The following is a 22,061-nucleotide window of genomic DNA, read 5'->3' on the forward strand; positions in this document are numbered from 1 at the left end:
AGTGACACTATCCTCTAAAGTGAAAGCCAGAGAAGGTATACGTGCAGTACTCCCCTTCCTGTGCATCTCCACTACTCTTGGTATATGTGAGACCACAAATTCCTTTCTCCATTGGCATGTGAAGTAACTACATAAACTAAGGCAAGCAACAGGGGAGGGGACAGGGCCTCGGGGGTAAGGAGCAGCATGAGGGCAGGGCCACAGTTCAGGCACTAGTGGCTCTCCACTTTTATGGACCTTCTGCTGTTCCTGCTTTGGATGCTCTAAAAATGCCAAACCCTCAAAATAACATGTACATGTTAGAGCAGTGGTGGGCAGCCCATCAGGGTAATCTGATTGCGGGCCACGAGGCATTTTGCTGACTTTGACGGTTCACAGGCATGGCCTCCAGCAGCTCCCAGTGGCCAGGAACGATGAACTGCAGCCACTGTAAGCTGCAAGGGCCCAGGCCTGCGGAAGGTCAACATCAGAAAAACGTCTCGCGGCCCACAATCAGGTTACCCTGATGGGCCACTTGCTGCCCATGGGCTGCAGGTTGCCCACCACTGCATTAGAGGATTATAAGGAAAATGCAGACCCACTCTTGTGTAGGCGCACCTATGCTGAGGAAAAACCTTGTATTTGTATTAGTTCTAGGGACAATCTGATCCTCAGAGAGGAACAAGAAATGATCCAGAAATTATCTAATCTGTAATTACTCCTTTGCTAAAGACTACTTGTTCCTCCTTTTGAATGGGAATGGTGTGACTATTAATAGAACTGAATGAGCAATGTGGAATGAACTTGGTTTCACAAGAAGTATGGGCAGATGTTTAATATATATGTGTTTCATATAATGTATGAAGCAAATTGGGATTTTGAAAAATACAGTGTAGAGTAGAACCTTTGTTGTTAGTGCAAATATTCAAGAGACTTCTGTGGCATTCAGGGGCATTGATTTAAATCAAATCGATATAAATCACTGATTTCAATCTTTTAATCAGCAAGCAGGCAACCTTGATTTAAGTCAATGATTTTAATCGTGTTTTGCATTTGTACATCTTAGTTATCTCTCTAAAGAGAGGTTGATGCTCATTTCGTCAGGTAACTATTAAAACATGTTGATTTGCAACTAAATATAGCTTTTACTCTAAATTTGGTGTTTCTTTTTGCTAACCAGGAGAATATACTCTATCTATACAAATTTATTTAAGTAATTACATAGCTTATCTTTTTTCCATATTAATTTTTTGCTTGCAATTTGTGTTGAGCTCTATTTGGATAGAAATTAAATTTTAATTAAATGCATAAAAGCAGCATTTAAAAAAATTAAAACAAAATGTGTTGGATACATAAGTGGAAAAGGTTATCAAAACATATTTTGCATTTAAAGCTAACTGATTTATTACATAACAAAAGTATTATCTGTAGTTAGTGAATTGAACTGATTGTATCTGGTATCAGAGGGTAGCCGTGTTAGTCTGGATCTGTAAAAGCAGCAAAGAATCCTGTGGCACATTATAGACTAACAGACGTTTTGGAGCATGAGCTTTCGTGGGTGAATACCCACTTCCTCAGATGCATGTAATGGAAATATCCAGGGGCAGGTATATATATGTGTGCTAGCAAGCAAGCTAGAGATAACGAGGTCAGTTCAATCAGGGAGGATGAGGCCCTGTTCTAGCAGTTGAGGTGTGAAAACCAAGAGAGGAGAAACTGGTTCTGTAATTGGCAAGCCATTCACAGTCTTTGTTCAATCCTGAGCTGATGGTGTCAAATTTGCAGATGAACTGAAGCTCAGCAGTTTCTCTTTGAAGTCTGGTCCTGAAGTTTTTTTGCTGCAGGATGGCCACCTTAAGGTCTGCTATAGTGTGGCCAGGGAGGTTGAAGTGCTGTCCTACAGGTTTTTGTATATTGCCATTCCTAATGTCTGATTATGATTGTATCTGATTACTAGTTGTAACATCTTGATGGACATTGTGGCGCTCCACCTTTCACACCTAGTTTCTGTTCCTGGATTGTTAGAGGAAAAACTCGTTTTTCGACTCCAAATTGGTTTCTTAGCTTTGAATCAACTGGTCATTGAACTGAACTAGTTGAATAAATTAAAATGATGAAAAGCAATCTCTCTGACTTGCAGAAGAGGCTACTGCTGTCAAATATTGGTTAGCTCTTCAGCAAACTCCACTTCCCAGTGTTTAGCCAATGATTTCCATCAATTTGGTGGTTTGATTTTCTTTAAAGCTCGGCAACAAACATGTACTACTTAATATTTTTGTATTCCTTTTTTATATAATTTAAATGGTTGTAGTAGATTATAATAAGTTTAGACGTCAACACAGGTTATCAATTTCAAATTTAATTTTGAATAGATTAATATTTAAAAAAAATTAACCTGTTTTTAATTTAAAATTTTTGAAAATCAATTCTTGTCCATCCTGATAGCCGCCTTTCCATGTGAGGATCCCAAAGCACTTTACAGACATTAATAAATTTTATGCCGAGCAGCATCCCTGTAAGATAGCTTTTAATATTATCCTCACTTTACAGATAACAAAACTGGGGCACACGGAGAATAAGTCACTTGCCCAGGGTGTCTTAGCAGTTCTGTGTCAGCTCTGGGAATTGAATCAGAAGATTCTTAGTTCTGTATGTTAGCCACTAGACATACTTCCAGTAAATGAAAACTGACTTGTTAATAATGGAAGGCATATTCCTTGCATACATAGAGGACCAGCTGCCAACAGTATTGATCTCACCAGGTGCCTTTTGGGGCAAAGAAGGGGATGTTCCGTAGGCAACAGATACCACCTGAGTATCCAGAAGTAATCCAGGCTTTAATAAACTTCCTAGACTACAAACTTGTGTGGCATTGCCAAAGATCCTCCTCCAAATGTCAGTGCTGATACCACCTTTGCCAGCTCTTCTGTTGCTTTCTTCAATATATCAATACGACCTCAGTCTTGTCTGGACCAAGCCTTGCACAACTGTCATCCAGCCATGACTCTCATGCAGACACTGGTCATGTGTTTCACTACACCGTCAGATCAGAGATGATGGAGATATAGAACTGGGTGTCATCATATGAAATAAACAGTGCAGCTCAATAAGAGCAGGAGAGGTGACAGACGCTGCATGGGAAATCTTGATGCATAAGAGTAACTTCCCTCTGAGACCTCAAAGAAAGGAGTGGCGCCACTCCAGTAACCTATGCAACCCTGCTAAGGGCTGCAAATGTGTCAAGAAAACCTCACGGTCAATGGTAGCAGCAGCAGCTGACCAATCTAAAGCACTCAGCCTGAACATTTCAATTTCTTCTTCTGCTAGGAGGAGTTCGCTGGCTAATATATGCACTTCAGAATCTGTCCCATATCTAGGCTTAAAATGTGGTTAACTGAGGTCAAAGAAACCCACATACTCCATAATTTGTCAAAGTAGTCCTGCTGTAACCCTCTATGTAACCTTTCTCAAAAGAGGGAAAAGAGATATGGGTCTGTAGTTAGAAAGAATGTCTGCATCAAGAAAGAGCCTTATCCTAGCTCCCCTGCTGGTCATTGGGACTCTCTTCCCCATTGCTTTAGGGAAGAAATGTCAATCTAAACCAATAGCAGGCCAGTATTTTCCCACCGGCCATCGTCAGCCTGGAAGGACATAGTCATATCCCCATCTTTTCCCTTTACAAATTTAAAAAAGGAAGAATAATACTTATTTTCCTCAGTAGTTGATTTAACAACTGATGTTTGTAAAGTGCTTTGAATGCCAGCAAGTAAATAAGCAATAAAGTATTACGTTCATAATCCAATGGCTGAAAAAAATCTTAGTGTCTCTTACCTTGGTATCTTTAAAAACCCAACCAAATTAGCATCTCTTAATCAAAGCATGTTTTTCAAAAGTGTAGGACTGGAAGCGACCTCAGTAGGTCATCTAGTCGAATCCCCTACATTCAAGGCAGGGCTAAGTAATAGACCAGCGGTTCTCAAACCGTGGGTCAGGACCCCAAAGTGAGTTGTGACCTGTCGCCAGGGCTGGCTTAGACTTGCTGGGGCCTGGGGCTAAAGCCCAAAGGCTTCAGCCCTTGACAGCGGGGTTCATGTTACAGGCCCCCTTGCCTGGCTTCAGCTTTTCCATCCCCCACCCGGAGGCAGTGCTCCCCCACTCCGAGCAGTGGGGCTCTGGCGAGCTCAGGCTTTGATCTTCCCACTTGGGGTCATGTAATTTTTCTTGTCAGAAGGGGGTTGTGGTGCACTGAAGTTTGCGAACTCCTGAGCTAGACCATCCCCGATAGGTTGTTGTGTAACCTGTTCTTAAAAACCTCCAATGACAGAGATTCCAGAACCTCCCTAAGCAATTTGTTCCAGTGCTTAACTACCTACCCTGGCTGTTGAGAAGTTTTTCCTGATGTCCAGCCTTAACCTCTCTTGTTGCAATTTAAACCCATTTCATCTTGTCCTATCCTCAGAGTTAAGGAGAATGATTTTTCATCTTACTCCTTGTAACAACCTTTTATGTACTTGAAAACTGTTCTTGAAAACTTGAAATCAGTTCCACTTCTCTGCATTCTCCAGTATTTAGTTATTCCAGCTAGATTTGCACTATGTGACTGTTTTTCCTCTGTCTCAGCAATCTGGAACCAAGACTTTCAGGATTCTTATTCATTACAACATTGAAGTCTGAACTGTGTCCAAAGTTAAGCCATATTATTATTGAACAAGTCTGAGATTTGTTTGATAGTGACAGCCATAGTTTCTAAAGAGTGAAAACAAAAGTAGACAAGCAGGCCTTCCAGCTTGTGGAAATGTGAAGACAATGCTGAATTCTTAGGCACATAAGGGCATTTATATTTCTGGTGGATAATAAGACAAAAACATTCAACTGTTAACGGTACTAATTTTAAATACACTTAAGAGTACAATATGGTGGGGACATGATCCAAGGCCCACTCAAGTCAACTGGAGTCTCTCTTTTCAGAGAATGTTGCATTGGGCCATTGATAGACGTTTGCTCTCAGTGCCTCTTTAGTTTTATCTGCTTATTTTACTGACATCAAACTGACAGCAAGAGTTAATTCAAGCTATGGAAGAATGAGCTATGTTCTGGCAGGTCTAGTGCATCATCAGTGAAAGTGCACCTAAATTCTCATTCCAGAATCTCTAGTGTTGCCAATTTTAACAAACAGAAGGGACACAGCTTTAACTCTTCAGATACTAGGTTGAGCTTCTGGCACTCTGGGAGCTGGAAAATCATCTTGCAAAGTCGATATGGAAGTTTATGTGTAGAGAATTAATCTAGAACACACAAAGATCCATTTTTATAGGGTTAGTTTTGTGACCATAACAAAATGTAAAATTCCTGTAACAAAAGATGCCCTGTTGCAGTATCAGCAATTTGTCAGCCATCTATTACTATTAGCCGGCCCTTCACGATAATCTTCTGATGTCTGCCTGGTTCAGCATCTTTGGGTCCCAGGTGGCTAATATATTTTCCAGCAAAATCCTTGCTCTCTGACTTTTTAAAAAACTGGGGCCTTTTAAATATTAAAGTCTGCCACTGGAAAATGCTATATGCTCTGAAAGTTTTGATTTTTCATACATCAATACTGATTTTGTTCTGAAAACGCATTGCTTGTTCTATGTAGTGAGAATTGTGACTCATTCTGTGTTTACTTATCTGGTAGAAAGAGAAATAAGATGTTAATTTAGCAAAAAGACTAACTTTTTTGTTGGGGGGACAATTTATTTAAATACATTTAAAATCCAGTTTATTTAAAATAAATTTTAACCAGCATGTGGGCAGGTGCTCTTTGCATTTCGCCGCATAGACTGTACAGTCCTTGATTGAGAGGCTGTAATTCAGTTGGACTCTGGCAATACAGTAAGCCAAAACAGCCTAGCTGAAGTTATTTATGATCAACAGCAGCAATAAGAGCCCCAGCGTGAATTAGAGGCTTGTATTGACGAGGAGCTATGTATTATTTAAGTAAGTGTTTCTATGCCATCAAGGGTCTGAAGCTGTCTTCAGCATTCTTGACTGAGGAAATTAGTCTGTCTGTAGCTTAATACTCAGCAAGGGATGATAATTTCTTCCACTAAATGTTCTCATCTGATTTTCGCCTGCGTCTCACAAATCCAGCGAGGCTGTAGGGAAGGCCTGCAATTACTGCCAAAGGCTGCTGTGGTAAAGCTCAGTAAAAATCTCTGTGGAAATGAGGTTAATGGAGCTTTAACCATCTTGAGTGTCTCTTGTTTGGGCTTTCCTTGTATAGATTCCCACAAGAAATCCACATTGTTGTTGGACTAAAGAAATGTGTGTTATAAGAAAGATTAAATCACTGAGAAATGCAGTTTTGCTTTGCAGGCTGGCAGCCTCGATGGTTTCTTCTCTGTGGTGGTATCTTGTCATATTACGACTCTCGGGAAGATGCCTGGAAGGGTTGTAAGGGAAGCATCCAAATATCCGTGTGTGAAATTCAAGGTAACTAAGGAACTTCAGAACCTGCTGTGCAAAATTCTTCCAATAAATTTCTTGCTCCCTTGTGGTTCTTAAATATCATTTTTTGTGATCTGACATGTCTTGTATCATGATTTCTTCTCCTCCTTCCACTCCCATATCACAACATGAATATAACCTCTATTAAACTTTAAAATAATTAAATCATTTTTTTCCAAGAACTATAAACATCTAGTGTGATGGGTATGCTGCATGTTGGCATAACACGTTAATTTCTTTTGTGAGCCATGGTGTAGGGGCTCACAGGTCCAGCTAAATGTTCCCTGACACAGATCTAAAACAAGACAATCCACTCTGATGGTGTAAATCATGAACAAACTTCCACACTTCAGCTCTTAATCCATTAGGAGTGAGCAGACTAGTGACAATAATTTTGAGGTATAAATATAGGTAGGAAAACTGAAAGATGGACAAGGATACAGACTTGTTGGAGGAGGTTGCCTCAGATCTTCCTTTCACAGCAGAGAGTGTTCCCTTTTACTGACCGTCCCGCACCTGTATAAATCACATAAACATGTGTCATACACGTTCTCCCCTTTTCCATTTTTTTCTCTCTCCCTCCTCTTGTTTTGCACTTCTTTCTCATTGTATTGTAGCCCTCATGGGTCTAGCAGGACATGACTGAGATTTCATTCAGCATTGCTCTTTTTTTTCTTTATTTTGTTATTAAAGTGGAAGGGATTCCTGTTTCATGGCATGGAACATTCCTTCCCTAAGAGGCTGACAAGTTAAACTCACTAGCCTCGGTCACAAAATGGCAAGTTGGAAAGTTTTTTGACTGTTGATAACTAGCTTTCAAATATTATTTGACCTCAAGTTTTCCCCATACATTTGCAAGAATCCTAGTATTTTTCTGTTGTAAAGTTAGGATGGGTGTGAGGGAAAGCATGCACCATACTGGAGGGTTTTGGCTCAGAAACTGTAGGGTTTTAATTCAGTGACTTTAATCTATGTTGCTCTTAGTTCACCATGCAGATAGTACTCGGATGGATCTGATTATTCCTGGAGAACAGTACTTCTACCTGAAAGCCAGAAGCACAGCTGAGAGGCAAAAATGGCTGGTTGCACTTGGAACTGCCAAGGCCTGTCTGACAGACAGTAGGGCGCAGAGAGAAAAAGGTAAGAACATTCTCTCAGAGCTGTGTTTATCTGGCACTTCTAGCCTTTCTGAACAATGCATTTTTTACTTGTTCTTTATCTCCTTATTTTTTTCTAGGAATGTTGCAACTAGGAATGATAAAATCTGTACTTGAGTTAAAGTGTCCAGACCTGGGCAGGAGGCTTTCAGCACCTCTGAAAATCAGCCTTATCAGAGATGTAGGACCTTGACCCTAACTCTGACTTTGAACATTTTGATCTTGGTTCATTTTAAATTATGAAAAAACAGTTAATCCCCACAGCTACTTAAGCCTTCAAGGATCCTGTGACAGTTAAATAGGGAACACCCAGACATTCCCAAAGGAATGTCTTAAACACACATACACACACTTAGGCTGTGTCTACATTGCCACTTTCAGCACTAAAAAGTTAGTCATTCAGGGGTGTGAAAAAACACGCCCTGAGCGACAAAAGTTTTAGTGCTGAAAAGCACCAGTATAGACAGCATGTGGCTCCCAGCAATAAAGCTACCACCGCTTGTTCGGGGTGGTTATTTTTATTGCTGGAAGAGCCGTGACGTGAGCAGTGTAGACATATCGTTACAGATCTAGGGGAAAAACAACAATTCCCTCCCTCCGTGTCCTCACCGCTCCTGAGAGTCTTTTGGGTCTGAGATCTGCCCACGTCCGAGGTAGGTGGAGATGCCCTTGTCTCCCTGCAGCAAGTCCCTCATGCTGCTGGCAGTCGTCAGCCACTTCCACGCAGAAACCTTCCTGCTAATAAGCACAGTCTTGGTGAAGAGTCTCGGGGCTTAGTTACACTGGAGAGTTGCAGTGCTGGTGGTGGCTTTACAGCGCTGCAACTTACTCACCATCCACACTTGCAAGGCACATACAGCGCTGTATTTACCTGGCTACAGTGCTGGCTGTACTCCACCTCAGCCTGGGGAATAATGACTGCAGCGCTGCTCCGCTAGTGTGGCCACCAAAAGCGCTGTTATTGTCCTCCAGAGATATTCGGAGGTATCCCAGAATGGCTGTTCAGCCACTCTGCTCATCAGTTCAAACTCTACTGCCCTGGCCTCAGGTGACCCGCCCTTTAAATGCCCCAGGAATTTAAAAATCCCCTTCCTGTTTGCTCAGCCAGCTGTGGACTGCAATCAGTGAATCTTTCCAGGTGACCATGCCTCCACGTGCCAGACGAGCCCTAGCATAGAGCAATGGCAAGTTGCTGGACCTCATCAGTGTTTGGGGTGAGGAAGCTGTGCAGTCCCAGCTGCGCTCCAGCCGTAGGAATTACGATACCTATGGACAGATATCAAGGGCCATGCTGGAAAAGGGCCATGACCGAAACGCACTGCAGTGCAGGATTAAAGTGAAGGAGCTGCGGAGTGCCTATTGCAAAGCCCGCGAGGGAAACCACTGCTCCGGCGCTGCCATCATGACCGGCCATTTTTACAAAGAGCTGGACGTGATACTTGGGGGTGACTCCACCGCCAATCCGAGGACCATGATGGACACTTCAGAGCGGGCGGGGGGGAAGAAGAAGAGGAGGAAGGGGGAAGGGGGAAACCGAGAGTGAGGATACTGGGGTGGAGGGAGACACCTTGGAGTCCCAGGAGGCATGCAGCCAGGAGCTCTTCTCAAGCCAGGAGGAAGGTAGCCAGTCGCAGCAGCTGGTACTTGATGAAGGACAAACGGAGGAGTGGGTTCCCGGTAAGTGGCTTTTATTTTCAGGATGGAAATGTTTCGGGAGAGGAGGGAGGGTCAGAGCTGCATGCATGCATACCTAGATGTGGAATAGGCCACTGATGTGGTCTATCACGTCGTGATAATCGGCCTCGGTAATCTCTTCAAAAGTTTCAGCCAGAATGTGGGCAATGCGCTTGCGCAAGTTTATTGGGAGAGCCACTGTGGTCCTTGTCCCAGTCAGGCTAACGCATCCACGCCACTGTGCTGCGAAGGGTGGGGGGACCATTGCTGCACACAGGCAAGCTGCATAGGGGCCAGGGCGGAATCCACATTGCTGTAGAAGACCCTCCCGCTCTTCCCAGGTGACCCGTAGCAGCAAGATATCTTCCAGGATCAACTCCCGTGGTAAATGTTGGGAGAGTGTTCAGTGTAGGTGCCCCCTGCAGCTGTTTGCTTTCCCCAATGCACAGAAACCCCGAGGACACTACAGCCCTGAAGCAATCAGTCCCCCTTACTCACCATTTCGGGGCTCCTGTGGGTTATGTGCGCTCTCTTTGGTATGGGAAAATTATGCTATTGTGAAGACTGTAAACTCCTTCCCTGTGTGGGAATAACTGTCTGTGAGATATAAACAATGCTGCCTCTGTTAAGTGTTGCCCTTTTTGCCTTTCCACAAGCAACCTTGAGTTCTCGGCTGCCCATGTTATCAACAGCCCAAAGATTCCAAAACCTCTGGAAGAAACCACGAAAAAGCAAAGACGACCTGCTGCAAGCAGTTTTGGATCACTCTGCCAGAGAGAATCAAAAACTGCAGGACTGGAGGGAAAGGGAAAGCAGGATCCGCCAGAAAAATGCAGCGGCCAGGAAGAAAAGCACAAAGCAGCTGATAAGCATCCTGACGCGTCAAGCGGACTCTATCCAGGCGCTCGTAGCCATGCAGGCAGAGCATTACCGTGCCCCCCCCCCAACAGCTCTTTCCCTTGTGCCCCAATGTCAGCTCAAAACCCCCTTCCCCAGCATGCAGGTTCTTACCACCACCAGCTGCCTCCAACACCTGTACGTTCACCAACAAGCCTTGAGAACTATGACCCTTACCCTCTGCACTCAACCCCCATCACCATGCGGTATAGGCATCCTGAAGTGCAGCAGTCATTGCACAGCATTCCAGACAGGACATATTCAAACCTGTGACTGTATAGTTCCCCACCCCACCCCTCTGCCTTTTTAGATTCCCAAAATGTTGTGTGTCTGTCAATAAAGTTATTTTCTTTTCAATGAATGAATTCTTGGCTTTGAAAACAGTCTTTATTGTTGCAGAAAGTCAAAGATACCTTAGCCCAGGAAAGAAGCAGGCACTGCAAATCAGCTTAGGAAACACAGATTCCTACTAACATTGTAACCACTGCACTTCACTCCTGTGTAAGGCACCAAACATTACTGTTGGTTTTCAGCCTCAAATTCCTCCTTCAAGGCATCCCTAATCCTTGAAGCCCTGTACTGGGCCTCTCTGGTAGCCCGGCTCTCTGTCTATGCAAATTCAGCCTCCAGGCGTTGAACCTCGGAGGTCCATGCCTGACTGAATGTTTCACCCTTCCCTTCACAAATATTATGGAGGGTACAGCACGCGGATGTAACTGCAGGCATGCTGCTTTCCCCCAAGCCTAGCTTCCCATACAGAGATCGCCAGCGCCCCTTTAAACGGCCAAAAGCACACTCCACAGTCATTCGGCACCGGCTCAGCCTGTAGTTGAACTGGTCCTTGCTCCTGTCAAGCTTCCCTGTATACGCTTTCATGACCCAAGGCATTAACGGGTAAGCAGGGTCCCCAAGGATCACAATGGGCATTTCAACGTCCCCTACTGTGATCTTCCGGTCTGGGAAAAAAGTTCCTGCCTGCAGCTTCCTGAACAGGCCACTGTTCCGAAAGATGCATGCATCAGGCACCTTTCCAGGCCAGCTTGCGTTAATGTCAATGAAACGCCCACGGTGATCCACAAGCGCCTAGAGAACCATAGAGAAATACCCCTTCTGATTAACGTGCTCGAAAGCTAAGTGGGGTGGTGCCAGAATTGGAATATGCATCCCATCTATCACCCCTCCACAGTTACGGAAACCCATTTGTGCAAAGCCATCCACAATGTCCTGCACGTTCCCCAGAGTCACAGTTCTTCTTAGCAGGATGCGATTAATGGCCTGGCAAATTTGCATCAAAACGATTTCAACGGTCGACTTTCCCACTCCAAACTGGTTCCCGACCGATCGGTAGCTGTCTGGAGTTGCCAGCTTCCAGATTGCATTAGCCACCTGCTTCTCCACTGGCAGGGCAGCTCTCAATCTCATGTCCTTGCGCCGCAGGGTGAGGGCGAGCTCAGCACACAGTCCCATGAAAGTGGTTTTTCCCATCCGAAAGTTCTGCAGCCACTGCTTGTCATCCCAGACTTCCATGACTATGTGATCCCACCACTCAGTGCTTGTTTCCTGAGCCCAAAAGCGGCGTTCCACGGTGCTGAGCATTTCCATGAATGCCACAAGTAATTTCATGTTGTACGCGTCAGGCGACTCGCTATCATCGTCGGACTCCTCATGACTTTGGATCTTAAGGAATAGCTCAACTGCCAAACATGATGTGCTAGCGAGACTCGTCAGCATACTCCTCAGCAGTTTGGGCTCCATTTCCCACAGAAATCGCGCTGCACAGAAACCGTTGAGAGAGTCAAGATGGCGCCAAACGTGGATGGAAAAACAGGGATTGCTGGATGTGAAGCAATGCATCACGAGGCATTGGGACAGGAAGCAGAATGACCTGGCTCCTCCGCCCCCTTCCCACAACCCATGGCGCCAAAATGGGACAAGGTGCTCTGTGGGATAGCTACCCATAATGCACCACTCCCAGCACCGCTGCAAATGCTGCAAATATGGCCACACTGCATCGCTGGTAGCTGTCATTGTGGCCACACTCCAGCGCTTTCCCTACACAGCTGTACGAAGACAGCTGTAACTCCCAGCGCTGCACACCTGCAAGTGTAGCCAAGCCCCCAGTGTGAGGCCCCATGCCCCAGACATCTGAGTTTTCCTGCCCAACACCCTTGCTGAATAGAGGGTGGGAAAGCAGACAAGAGTCATTAGCAAAACAATAATTGTTGGCACCATCTGGGTGACTCTTCCTGTGTTAACTCTCCCCAAGGTGAGAAACTTTCCCTTCATCTCTGGCCTTGCTATGCGTGGCATCAGACTATAGGTTCAAACTGGCTCTCAACACAAGACAGAGGCCTTGGCTACATTGGCGCTTCACAGCGCTGCAACTTTCTCACTCAGGGGTGTGAAAAAACACTCCCTTGAGCACGGCAAGTTACAGCTCTCTAAAGCGCCAGTGTAAACAGTGCCACAGCGCTGGGAGCGCGGCTCCCAGTGCTGTAAACTACTCCCCTCGAGGTGGAGTACCTGCAGCACTGGGAGAGCTCTCTCCCAGTGCTGCACTTCAAAGCGCTGCCGCGGGAGCATTAAAAGTATTATGCTCATGGTGTTAATATGATAGGTTTCAAAGTAGCTGCCATGTTAGCCTGTATCCGCAAAAGGAATAGTACTCAAGTACTCTTTTTTGGTGTTAATATGGCGTATATTAAGTAAAAGTGTTGGGCAATCGTGTGAAATCTTGTTATGATTACTCTTACTCACTTGTAAGTATCCCACAATACCTTGTAACAGTATAACTCAGCATTTGGCATAAGGAAACTGTCAAAGGTAAGATATGTAAGTATTCTACCCTGTGTGACAGACCCAGACCAGTGGGGTACAGGAGTCTGGTAGAGGGCAAATATACTAGTCACTGGCTGAGTAGTTTTCTGTTCCCTGAGTGACTAGAGCAGGGGCTGCACTGGAGTAATCAGGAACCTGCTAGAACCAGTTAAGGCAGACAGGCTGATTAGATCACCTGCAGCCAATCAGGGCAGGCTAATCAGGGCACCTGGATTTTAAAAGGAGCTCACTCCAGTCAGGGAGGGAGAAGAGGAAGTGTGTGTGAGGAGCTGGGAGCAAGAGGCACAAGGAGCTGAGACTGAGAGGGTGTGCTGCTGGAGGACTACGGAGTACAAGTGTTATCAGACACCAGGAGGAAGGTCCTGTGGTGAGGATAAAGAAGGTGTTTGGAAAAGGCCATGGGGAAGTAGCCCAGGGAGTTGTGACTGTCATGCAGCTGTTATAGGAGGCACTATAGACAGCTGCAATCCACAGGGCCCTGGGCTGGAACCCGGAGTAGAGGGCGGGCCCGGGTTCCCCCCAAACCTCCCAACTCCTGATCTGACACAGGAGGAGTTGATCCAGACTGTGGGGGAGATCACTGAGGTGAGCAAATCTGCCAATAAGTGCAGGACCCACCAAGGTAGAGGAGGAACTTTGTCACACCTGGTACAGGTAAGGAGTGCCTTCATGACCCATTTAGTTCAGAAATCTGTTCAAAAACAAAGCATAAGAAGGGAACACCATGCTACCAAAAACCAAGGTAATTGGGGCCCAGTATTTTCATATTAGTCTTGGATGACATGCTTTATATTTGTAAACAGGCCTAGTATAAATAGAGGTAGGTATAGGGGCTTATTTTGGGAACATATCTTCTGCATAAAGTGAAAAGAACATGCTGGGAGAACCTGCATCTCAGAAGGATTGGGGATGTATTATCTCTCTCCTGTACAAGACCGTTTTGTCTATAGATAATACATTGGTAATTTGGTCTCTTGAACATTTTTAATATTGAAACCCAAGTGTTGTCAAAATTAATTGGCTATACATTTTAATCAATACAATGACACAAAACAAGATGAAATTCACAAATTGAAGCACTGTCACAAGGTGAAGTACTCGGGGTGCATTCGCAGAACTTGAAATACATTCAGCTAACAAAATTAACTTTTTTTAATTTGGGGATCATTAAAAACCCCTGAATAGATTATTAAACTGGCTTTCAGGCATTCAGGTCCCTTAATTATTAATAATGAGATCGATGGGTGTTAAGATGAGCTGTCTTTGTCAACCCCCCTTTTCCACCCTCCTGTAGTTACAAACAAAGAGCTATGACCCTCTGACAACTGTTATTTATATCTTAGATTATTTAGCAAACAGGCACCTTATAGTATGTAGGGATTTAGTCCTTGAATAAAAAGGCTCATGAAGTCAGGCATCTTGTGGCTGAGACTCTTTTCTTTCTCTTTTGTAGTAAGTTTGTGTGTTATAACGGAACAGCTCAGCTGGAACACTCTATTCCTGTTTGTGTTGGCAAATATCAAAAGGTGCATGTTTTTCAATTGTCATAAAATGAACGGATGGGCAACCTAGTTCTAAGTCTTACGTTTTCAGTTTAATGGAGAATGTGTTGAAATGTCGATCAGATGAGTTGGACTGGATTGAAATAGTACTAGTTATTTCCTCAACTTTCCAAAAACGTCCACTCCAAGACTGATGGGATGTGTCCAACTCTCTTCTTGTTTCATTTTTAGAGCTCACTGAAAACACCGAAGCCTTGAAAACCAAAATGTCAGAGCTTAGACTGTATTGTGACCTCCTTGTTCAGCAAGTGGATAAAACTAAGGAAGCTAGCATTTGTGGTGTATCAGAATCAGAGGTACAACTTTGTTTTTGTACAGCCCTATCCCACTGGGTGCTGAGCACTCTGGACTTGTCCTGTGGATTGAACACCTCACATAACGAACCCATCGTGACTTTTAAAGAAGGATGTTACCCAGTTTAATGTTGCACTGACTTTCCTGCTGAATGCATGTAGGAGAAAAGTACCTAAGCAACAGACTTCAGTTAGCAATATGATGATACTTTTATTATGTATTGCCCTCCATTATACTGACTAGTACTGAGGTCATATACAGTAACTATGATCAGGATAGTAATGCCTCAAAAAAAATTATGGTTTCACTGACCTTGTGCATATAGTTCATGTTTCCAGGAATAAAGTGCACATACTTGATGAAGAGATGCTATGCAAGACATGTATAGCACCTGATTCTAATTAGACTGCAGTCCAGGACTGTTAAAATCCTCCTTCAGTCAGTTCTGTTCTAAGGCTGAATACGTAATGATTAAGAGATAGTGTGGAGCCACAGTGAAACTCAACTAGAGGAAGAAACTTCCTGACCAGCCCATGTGATGGCTTTCGGAGTTTTAACTGAGCATTTGTTGGTTTCGCATTAGAAAAGAAATACCAGTTCCAGAGGCATCTCTTACAAGCTTTCCTAGCAGAAGGAGCTCAGTTTGGGAACGGCCTTCTAAAGAAGAGGGTATGCTCCTTCTCAATGCAAGGGGTAGGGAGGTGGAAGGATTATATGCAAGAAGAACTTAGATAGCCTCTCAGACAGGAGATGTGGTTTTCCAAGTTGTACTGTCCTCCTGTGGTGCCTCCCAGAGGAATGTTATTCATAAGTTGCGGGGCTGGCAGATGACTGCATGAAGGGGAGTTATTGTGGTGTCCTAGCCAGCCAAGTAAGACACTGGCTGAAATCTTGATGATGGATTTAACAAACTGTGTGGTAGTAGTAATGTTGTTGTGCCTAATTTGGTCTTTTATAAAGGACTAGTAAGCGGTTGTTAGAACTGTTGTAACAAACACACATATAATGTTGTATTTACTCACTTCATAATTCAGTGTTGTGGGGAAAATGAGTCAATATTTTTAATGTCCCTTTACCTGGCAATGGATTATTCAGAGCTGGAAGGGTTTAACCTAATAGCAATCCGTTGTCATTAACATGTTTCTATGTTACATCTAATACACAAGGATCAAGACAGATATAACCCTTTGTCCAGTGTAAGTTATATAGACAAAGTAGGGGTTTGGTGCCAGCACAGTACTTTGTTTTGCACCTTGTTCAACTGCAGTCACCTTTCTTAGGGTATAGGTACAATACATAAATAATCTTATCCTAGGTCACTTGAATTGTCAGCTTTTCATTCTCTTGCCCTGGTGTCCTCTGGTCATGCCAACCTAATAGCAGAACGTTGGGTCCTAGACCAATACAGAATTCACCGTGGCATGTGTTTACCATGTTTTAACTCTGGGCATGTGGCATATAATTAGATGTTGCTGTTGAAATGCTGCATTTTGAGATTGGTGTCAGTGGAGGCTGACAGCAACAGGAATATCTTCAGAAGATGCAATCCCAGTAGTGTCTGCTGTCATTGCTGTGATCAGATGGCCTCTTATGTTTAGTTCTTTGAAGATATTGAGCTTCTGATGATTAAGAAACACGACTGTTGGGATGATGGGTTTTGTAAATTTCAGTCTTTCCAGATTAGGAGTTGATGGCAAATAAAGTGTCTTGCCATCTGGTTATTTCACAGAATGGAATTGATATGGGAGCTCTCTTGAAATCAACATGTAACACCTTCCTGAAGACTCTTGAAGAATGTATGCAGATTGCAAATGTGACCTTCTCTTCTGAGTTAATACATCACCCCTCATCGGGATCTCCACACTTGGCTGTTCTCAAATCAAACAAGGTAATGTTGTGCAATCTCTGCTGTCAATCTCAGTATCGAAAGCATACGGCCTTTCCTGGAAAGTAGTAGCTGTGGTAGTAAGGAATGAGGCTTTTAGCCCAGGATCAAGATAGTAACCATCCATTGGTGACATCCTGGTGTGTCATATGGATTGCAAGTGATGCAAGATTCGACTGTACATTTAAGTCACCATTCACTTACTGTTAATAGGAGTTTAAACTCCTTGCTCAGTAATATTTGGGATCTGATCCACCTGTGAATATCCATGGCCCAGAATATTGTGACTGTGTGCTAGCTGCAATGGAAGCCTCAAGTAAATTTTAAAAATAAGCCCAGCACCATGTTTGCAATTGTAAGCTACCCAGAAGATGGAGAATTCATCTCACTGTCACGGTCTCAAATTTCCCAAGCATATTTGTGAAACTAGGGCAACTCTCCTGGCTAACAATCGGTTAGGATGAAGGGAGGAAGGCATATATGTTTCTTCATCTGGTGTGTGTAGAGTTTTTTAATTTAAACATAGGAAGAGGGTTTCATTTTCCTTTACTCAGCCTTTCACAGTGGCCCCTCCTGTTCCCCAGTTCCCATGGGATTGCCATACTTTGTTTTGTTTTGTTTGTGGAGGTAGGCAGTACACTGCCTGGGGATTAGCCTCTTTTTTGATCTTTGCCCGGTAACCTTCGGAATAGATCGTTACCTGAGAAGGGTCCGATATTTTCATGGTTCAAACCTCATTGCATATGTTCATATGGACCCCAAATCAGGGAAGTATAAAGCATAAGCTTAATTTTCCTCATTGACTTCCATTTGAGTTAATAAATGTAAAGTTTGAGGAGCACAAAATGCTGCTTTATTTTAAGGATAATTTTTCTGTTTTTATAGGTAACCCCTCCCGTCTCCTCCAGTAGCACTACAGCAGAAAGGTACAGTGACACTTTTTTTTTTTTCTTAAGAATGGCATAATTTTTTTGGTTATGTCTGACTCTCTTACGTTGTTTTTTTGAATGTATTGATGATATTGCAAATACCAGATACAAGCACAAACTCTATTGCTAAGTGGATTTTCTTTCACTTCGCTCACACTTTTCCCTCTTGGCTACTTCCTGGTGACTTCTCTTACCATTATCCTTATTATGCCCTTTTGCTGCTGGTGGCTAGCCAACCATCTCACACACGCTTTACTGCTCTCTTTCCAACCTCTGATTTCTGCTCCCTGCATTGCCATTATGAGTGCTGCTGCAGAAAACAAAGGTGTCAGGAGGCAGTGAATGAGCTGTCCATCGCAACAGTGACCAATAATGCCAGTATAATGTGCCACTGGAACATTTCTTTAAAATCTGCTCTGTCACAACCACCTTCATCTGCACTGGTGACGTGTCCCCTGTCAGCCTCCAATGCAAAGCAAACATTTTCCCCATGTCTCTGATGTATCTTTTAAGCCGAGTATTTAAAAAACAAGAGTTGTTAAAACATATTCTGTTTGCTGAAAAGGGTAATCTCTCTTCTGGGTTTCTTAGTTTTAATAACAGTAAACTAATTCCAGTAAATATTTAATTCCTTTTTAGCATAAAATTTTGATTTTTGTTCTAATTCCCAAGTATCAGACGGGTAGCTGTGTTAGTCTGGATCTGTAAAAGCAGCAAAGAATCCTGTGGCACCTTATAGACTAACAGATGTCTTGGAGCATGAGCTTTCGTGGGTGAATACCCACTTGGTCAGATGCATGTAGTGGAAATTTCCAGGGACAGGTATATATATGCAAGCAAGCTAGAGATAATGAGGTTAGTTCAATCAGGGAGGATGAGGCCCTGTTCTAGCAGTTGAGGTGTGAAAACCAAGGGAGGAGAAACTGGTTTTGTAGTTGGCTAGCCATTCACAGTCTTTGTTTAATCCTGAGCTGATGGTGTCAAATTTGCAGATGGACTGAAGCTCAGCAGTTTCTCTTTGAAGTCTGGTCCTGAGGTTTTTTTGCTGCAGGATGGCCACCTTAAGATCTGCTATAGTGTGGCCAGGGAGGATGAAGTGTTCTCCTACAGGTTTTTGTATATTGCCATTCCTAATATCTGATTTGTGTCCATTTATCCTTTTCCGTAGAGACTGTCCAGTTTGGCCGATGTACATAGCAGAGGGGCATGGCTGGCATATGATGGCATATATTACATTGGAGGATGTGCCGGTGAATGAACCGGTTCTGCACACCGAACCATAACTGCACACCGCACCATAATAACTCTAACTCAGGAACCAATCCATGCAACAAACCTCAATGCCAACTCTGCCCACATATCTAGACCAGCAACACCATCACAGGACCTAACCAGATCTGCCCACCATCACCGGTTCATTCACCTGCACGTCCGCCAATGTAATATACGCCATCATATGCCAGCAATGCCCCTCTGCTATGTACATCGGCCAAACTGGACAGTCTCTACGGAAAAGGATAAATGGACACAAATCAGATATTAGGAATGGCAATATACAAAAACCTGTAGGAGAACACTTCATCCTCCCTGGCCACACTATAGCAGATCTTAAGGTGGCCATCCTGCAGCAAAAAAACCTCAGGACCAGGCTTCAAAGAGAAACTGCTGAGCTTCAGTCCATCTGCAAATTTGACACCATCAGCTCAGGATTAAACAAAGACTGTGAATGGCTTGCCAACAACAAAACCAGTTTCTCCTCCCTTGGTTTTCACACCTCAACTGCTAGAACAGGGCCTCATCCTCCCTGATTGAACTAACCTCATTATCTCTAGCTTGCTTGCATATATATACCTGCCCCTGGAAATTTCCACTACATGCATCTGACCAAGTGGGTATTCACCCACGAAAGCTCATGCTCCAAGACGTCTGTTAGTCTATAAGGTGCCACAGGATTCTTTGCTGCTTGTTCTAATTGCGTGAACAGTTCCTTAAAGGCAACTCTGTCTGAAAACCTTTTTACGTGTTATTTTTTACAAATAATACCTTAAATTACTATAACTGAGGTTGGAAGGAGTTCTTTGTGCATTTCATGACTTGTTGTGTATAGTTTATTTTCCCACTTGCATGGCCATTTTCACCTGTTATTTAAGGTTGGGCTGTTCACTCAGAAAACAATGGAGAAAAAGATATCTGGGGGGCGAGGGTGGAAATAGGAAAATATGACTAAAACTGTGGGAGCAGGACTGTTTCAGATACAATATCTGCCCCTTAGCTTTTTTTTAACCCAACTGGATTTCAAGTTGGCTGTGCCCCTCTTTATTAAATTTTAATAGAGTATCTACTTTTTTTCCTCTCAAATATTCCATATTCTTGGCTTAGGATTGTTTCAGTAAATTATACACACTGGAAAAACATTTTTGGAACTACATGGTTCCTTCTAATGTTTTTAGACAACCATGTTTCTCACAGCAATCTAGAACTGGCAACAATTTTGGATTTCAAATCCCTCTTTCACATTGTTGTGTACAGTTTGATAGGAAGAGACAAGCCAAGCAAAGTGTTACATTTGCCCTTTAGTTTACATTTGTGTTTTTTTCCCCCTCCTTCAGGCAGATGGAATTGAACAGTTGTGAAAATGGCTCCGTAAAGACAGAAATTAATCCTTGTGACCAACCCCTGATTAACACTCTGATACCCTCACCTCTGAAATCTAACGAGGGAGACTGTGACATTTCAGCTGAAAACCATGTTGAAAAAAAGTTGACAGGTAAACGTTTGGAAAGAAATATTATCCAGGGTGGTATTTAGTACTTTTGAGCACAAACAATCTTACAAGAGTGTGAGATATCTCACTTCCCAAGAGAGACGGAGTATGTCAGGGCTTGTTACAAGATTACTGAAGTTTTACTTTGCTCTCTGTCCATTTCCCAGGGGTTAAGTCTTCCCAACACAATTCACACCCTTGTTGGTGGCCTTGGGAGAGAGACCAAGAACTGAAGTTGTACAGGACTAAACTGCTCTCTCACACTAGAGCTCATCTGGGTCACAACTGACAGAAACTGGCAATGCACTCAGGCAACACTTGCACTGCACATGCTCTGTGGACCAGGGGCTTCATTCCCAAAGGCCTTCTATTGGCACCCTTTTCAAATACTGAAGGCCAGATTATCAAGAGTGCATATGCGAGCTGTGGAACAACAACATCGCTTGCCTCACAACCTAAGTCGTGCAGAACGCAATGCTATCCACAGCCTCAGAAACCACCCTGACATTATCATCAAAGAGGCTGATAAAGGAGGTGCTGTTGTCATCATGAACAGGTCTGACTATCAAAAGGAGGCAGCCAGACAACTCTCCAATACCAAATTCTACAGGCCACTTCCCTCAGATCCCACTGAGGAATACACTAAGAAACTACAGCATCTACTCAGGACACTCCCTACACTAACACCAGAAGAAATCAACATACCCCTAGAGCCCCGACCAGGGTTATTCTATCTACTACCCAAGATCCACAAACCCGGCAATCCTGGACGCCCCATCATCTCGGGCATTGGCACTCTCACTGAAGGACTGTCTGGATATATGGACTCTCTACTCAGACCCTATGCCACCAGCACTCCCAGCTATCTCCGTGACACCACTGATTTCCTGAGGAAACTACAATGCATTGGTGACCTCCCAGAAAACACCATCCTAGCCACCATGGATGTAGAGGCTCTCTACACAAACATCCCACACACAGATGGAATACAAGCTGTCAGGAACACTATCCCTGATGATGCCACAGCACAACTGGCTGCTGAGCTCTGTGCCTTTATACTTACACACAACTATTTCAAATTTGATGACAATATATATCTCCAGATCAGTGGCACTGCTATGGGCACCCGCATGGCCCCACAATATGCCAATATCTTCATGGCTGACCTGGAACAACGCTTCCTCAGCTCTCGTCCACTCACACCTCTTCTCTACCTACGCTACATTGATGACATCTTCATCATCTGGACCCATGGGAAGGAGACTCTGGAAAAATTCCACCATGATTTCAACAGCTTCCACCCCACCATCAACCTCAGCCTGGACCAATCTACACAGGAGATCCACTTTCTTGACACCACGGTGCAAATAAGTGATGGTCACATTAACACCACCCTATATCGAAAACCCACCGACCGCTATGCCTACCTTCATGCCTCCAGCTTCCATCCCGGGCACATCACACGATCCATTGTCTACAGCCAAGCACTGAGGTACAACCGCATCTGCTCTGACCCCTCAGACAGAGACCAACACCTACAAAATCTCCACCAAGCATTCTCAAAACTACAATACCCACACGAGGAAATAAGGAAAC

General features: G+C 43.8%; 1 protein-coding gene across 3 annotated transcripts in view; it reads left to right on the top strand.

The window, feature by feature from the left end:
- The window catches only part of PLEKHA8 (pleckstrin homology domain containing A8), a 51,156-nt gene that overhangs the window by 16,786 nt on the left and 12,309 nt on the right, over positions 1-22,061 (top strand). Inside the window, exons 2-7 of one of the 3 annotated variants that reach the window (XM_030550862.1) lie at positions 6,334-6,450; positions 7,450-7,605; positions 14,765-14,889; positions 16,617-16,775; positions 17,658-17,698; positions 20,311-20,468. In XM_030550862.1, the coding sequence (XP_030406722.1) occupies positions 6,334-6,450; positions 7,450-7,605; positions 14,765-14,889; positions 16,617-16,775; positions 17,658-17,698; positions 20,311-20,468 (756 nt within the window). Of the gene's footprint in view, positions 1-6,320; positions 6,451-7,449; positions 7,606-9,266; positions 9,300-14,764; positions 14,890-16,616; positions 16,776-17,657; positions 17,699-20,310; positions 20,469-22,061 lie in introns of those variants that run through there. The other 2 variants (XM_030550863.1, XM_030550864.1) reach the window with 2 other exon arrangements.

The sequence above is a fragment of the Gopherus evgoodei genome, chromosome 2 (assembly GCF_007399415.2).
Source record: "Gopherus evgoodei ecotype Sinaloan lineage chromosome 2, rGopEvg1_v1.p, whole genome shotgun sequence".
In the NCBI taxonomy this organism is placed as follows: domain Eukaryota; kingdom Metazoa; phylum Chordata; order Testudines; family Testudinidae; genus Gopherus; species Gopherus evgoodei.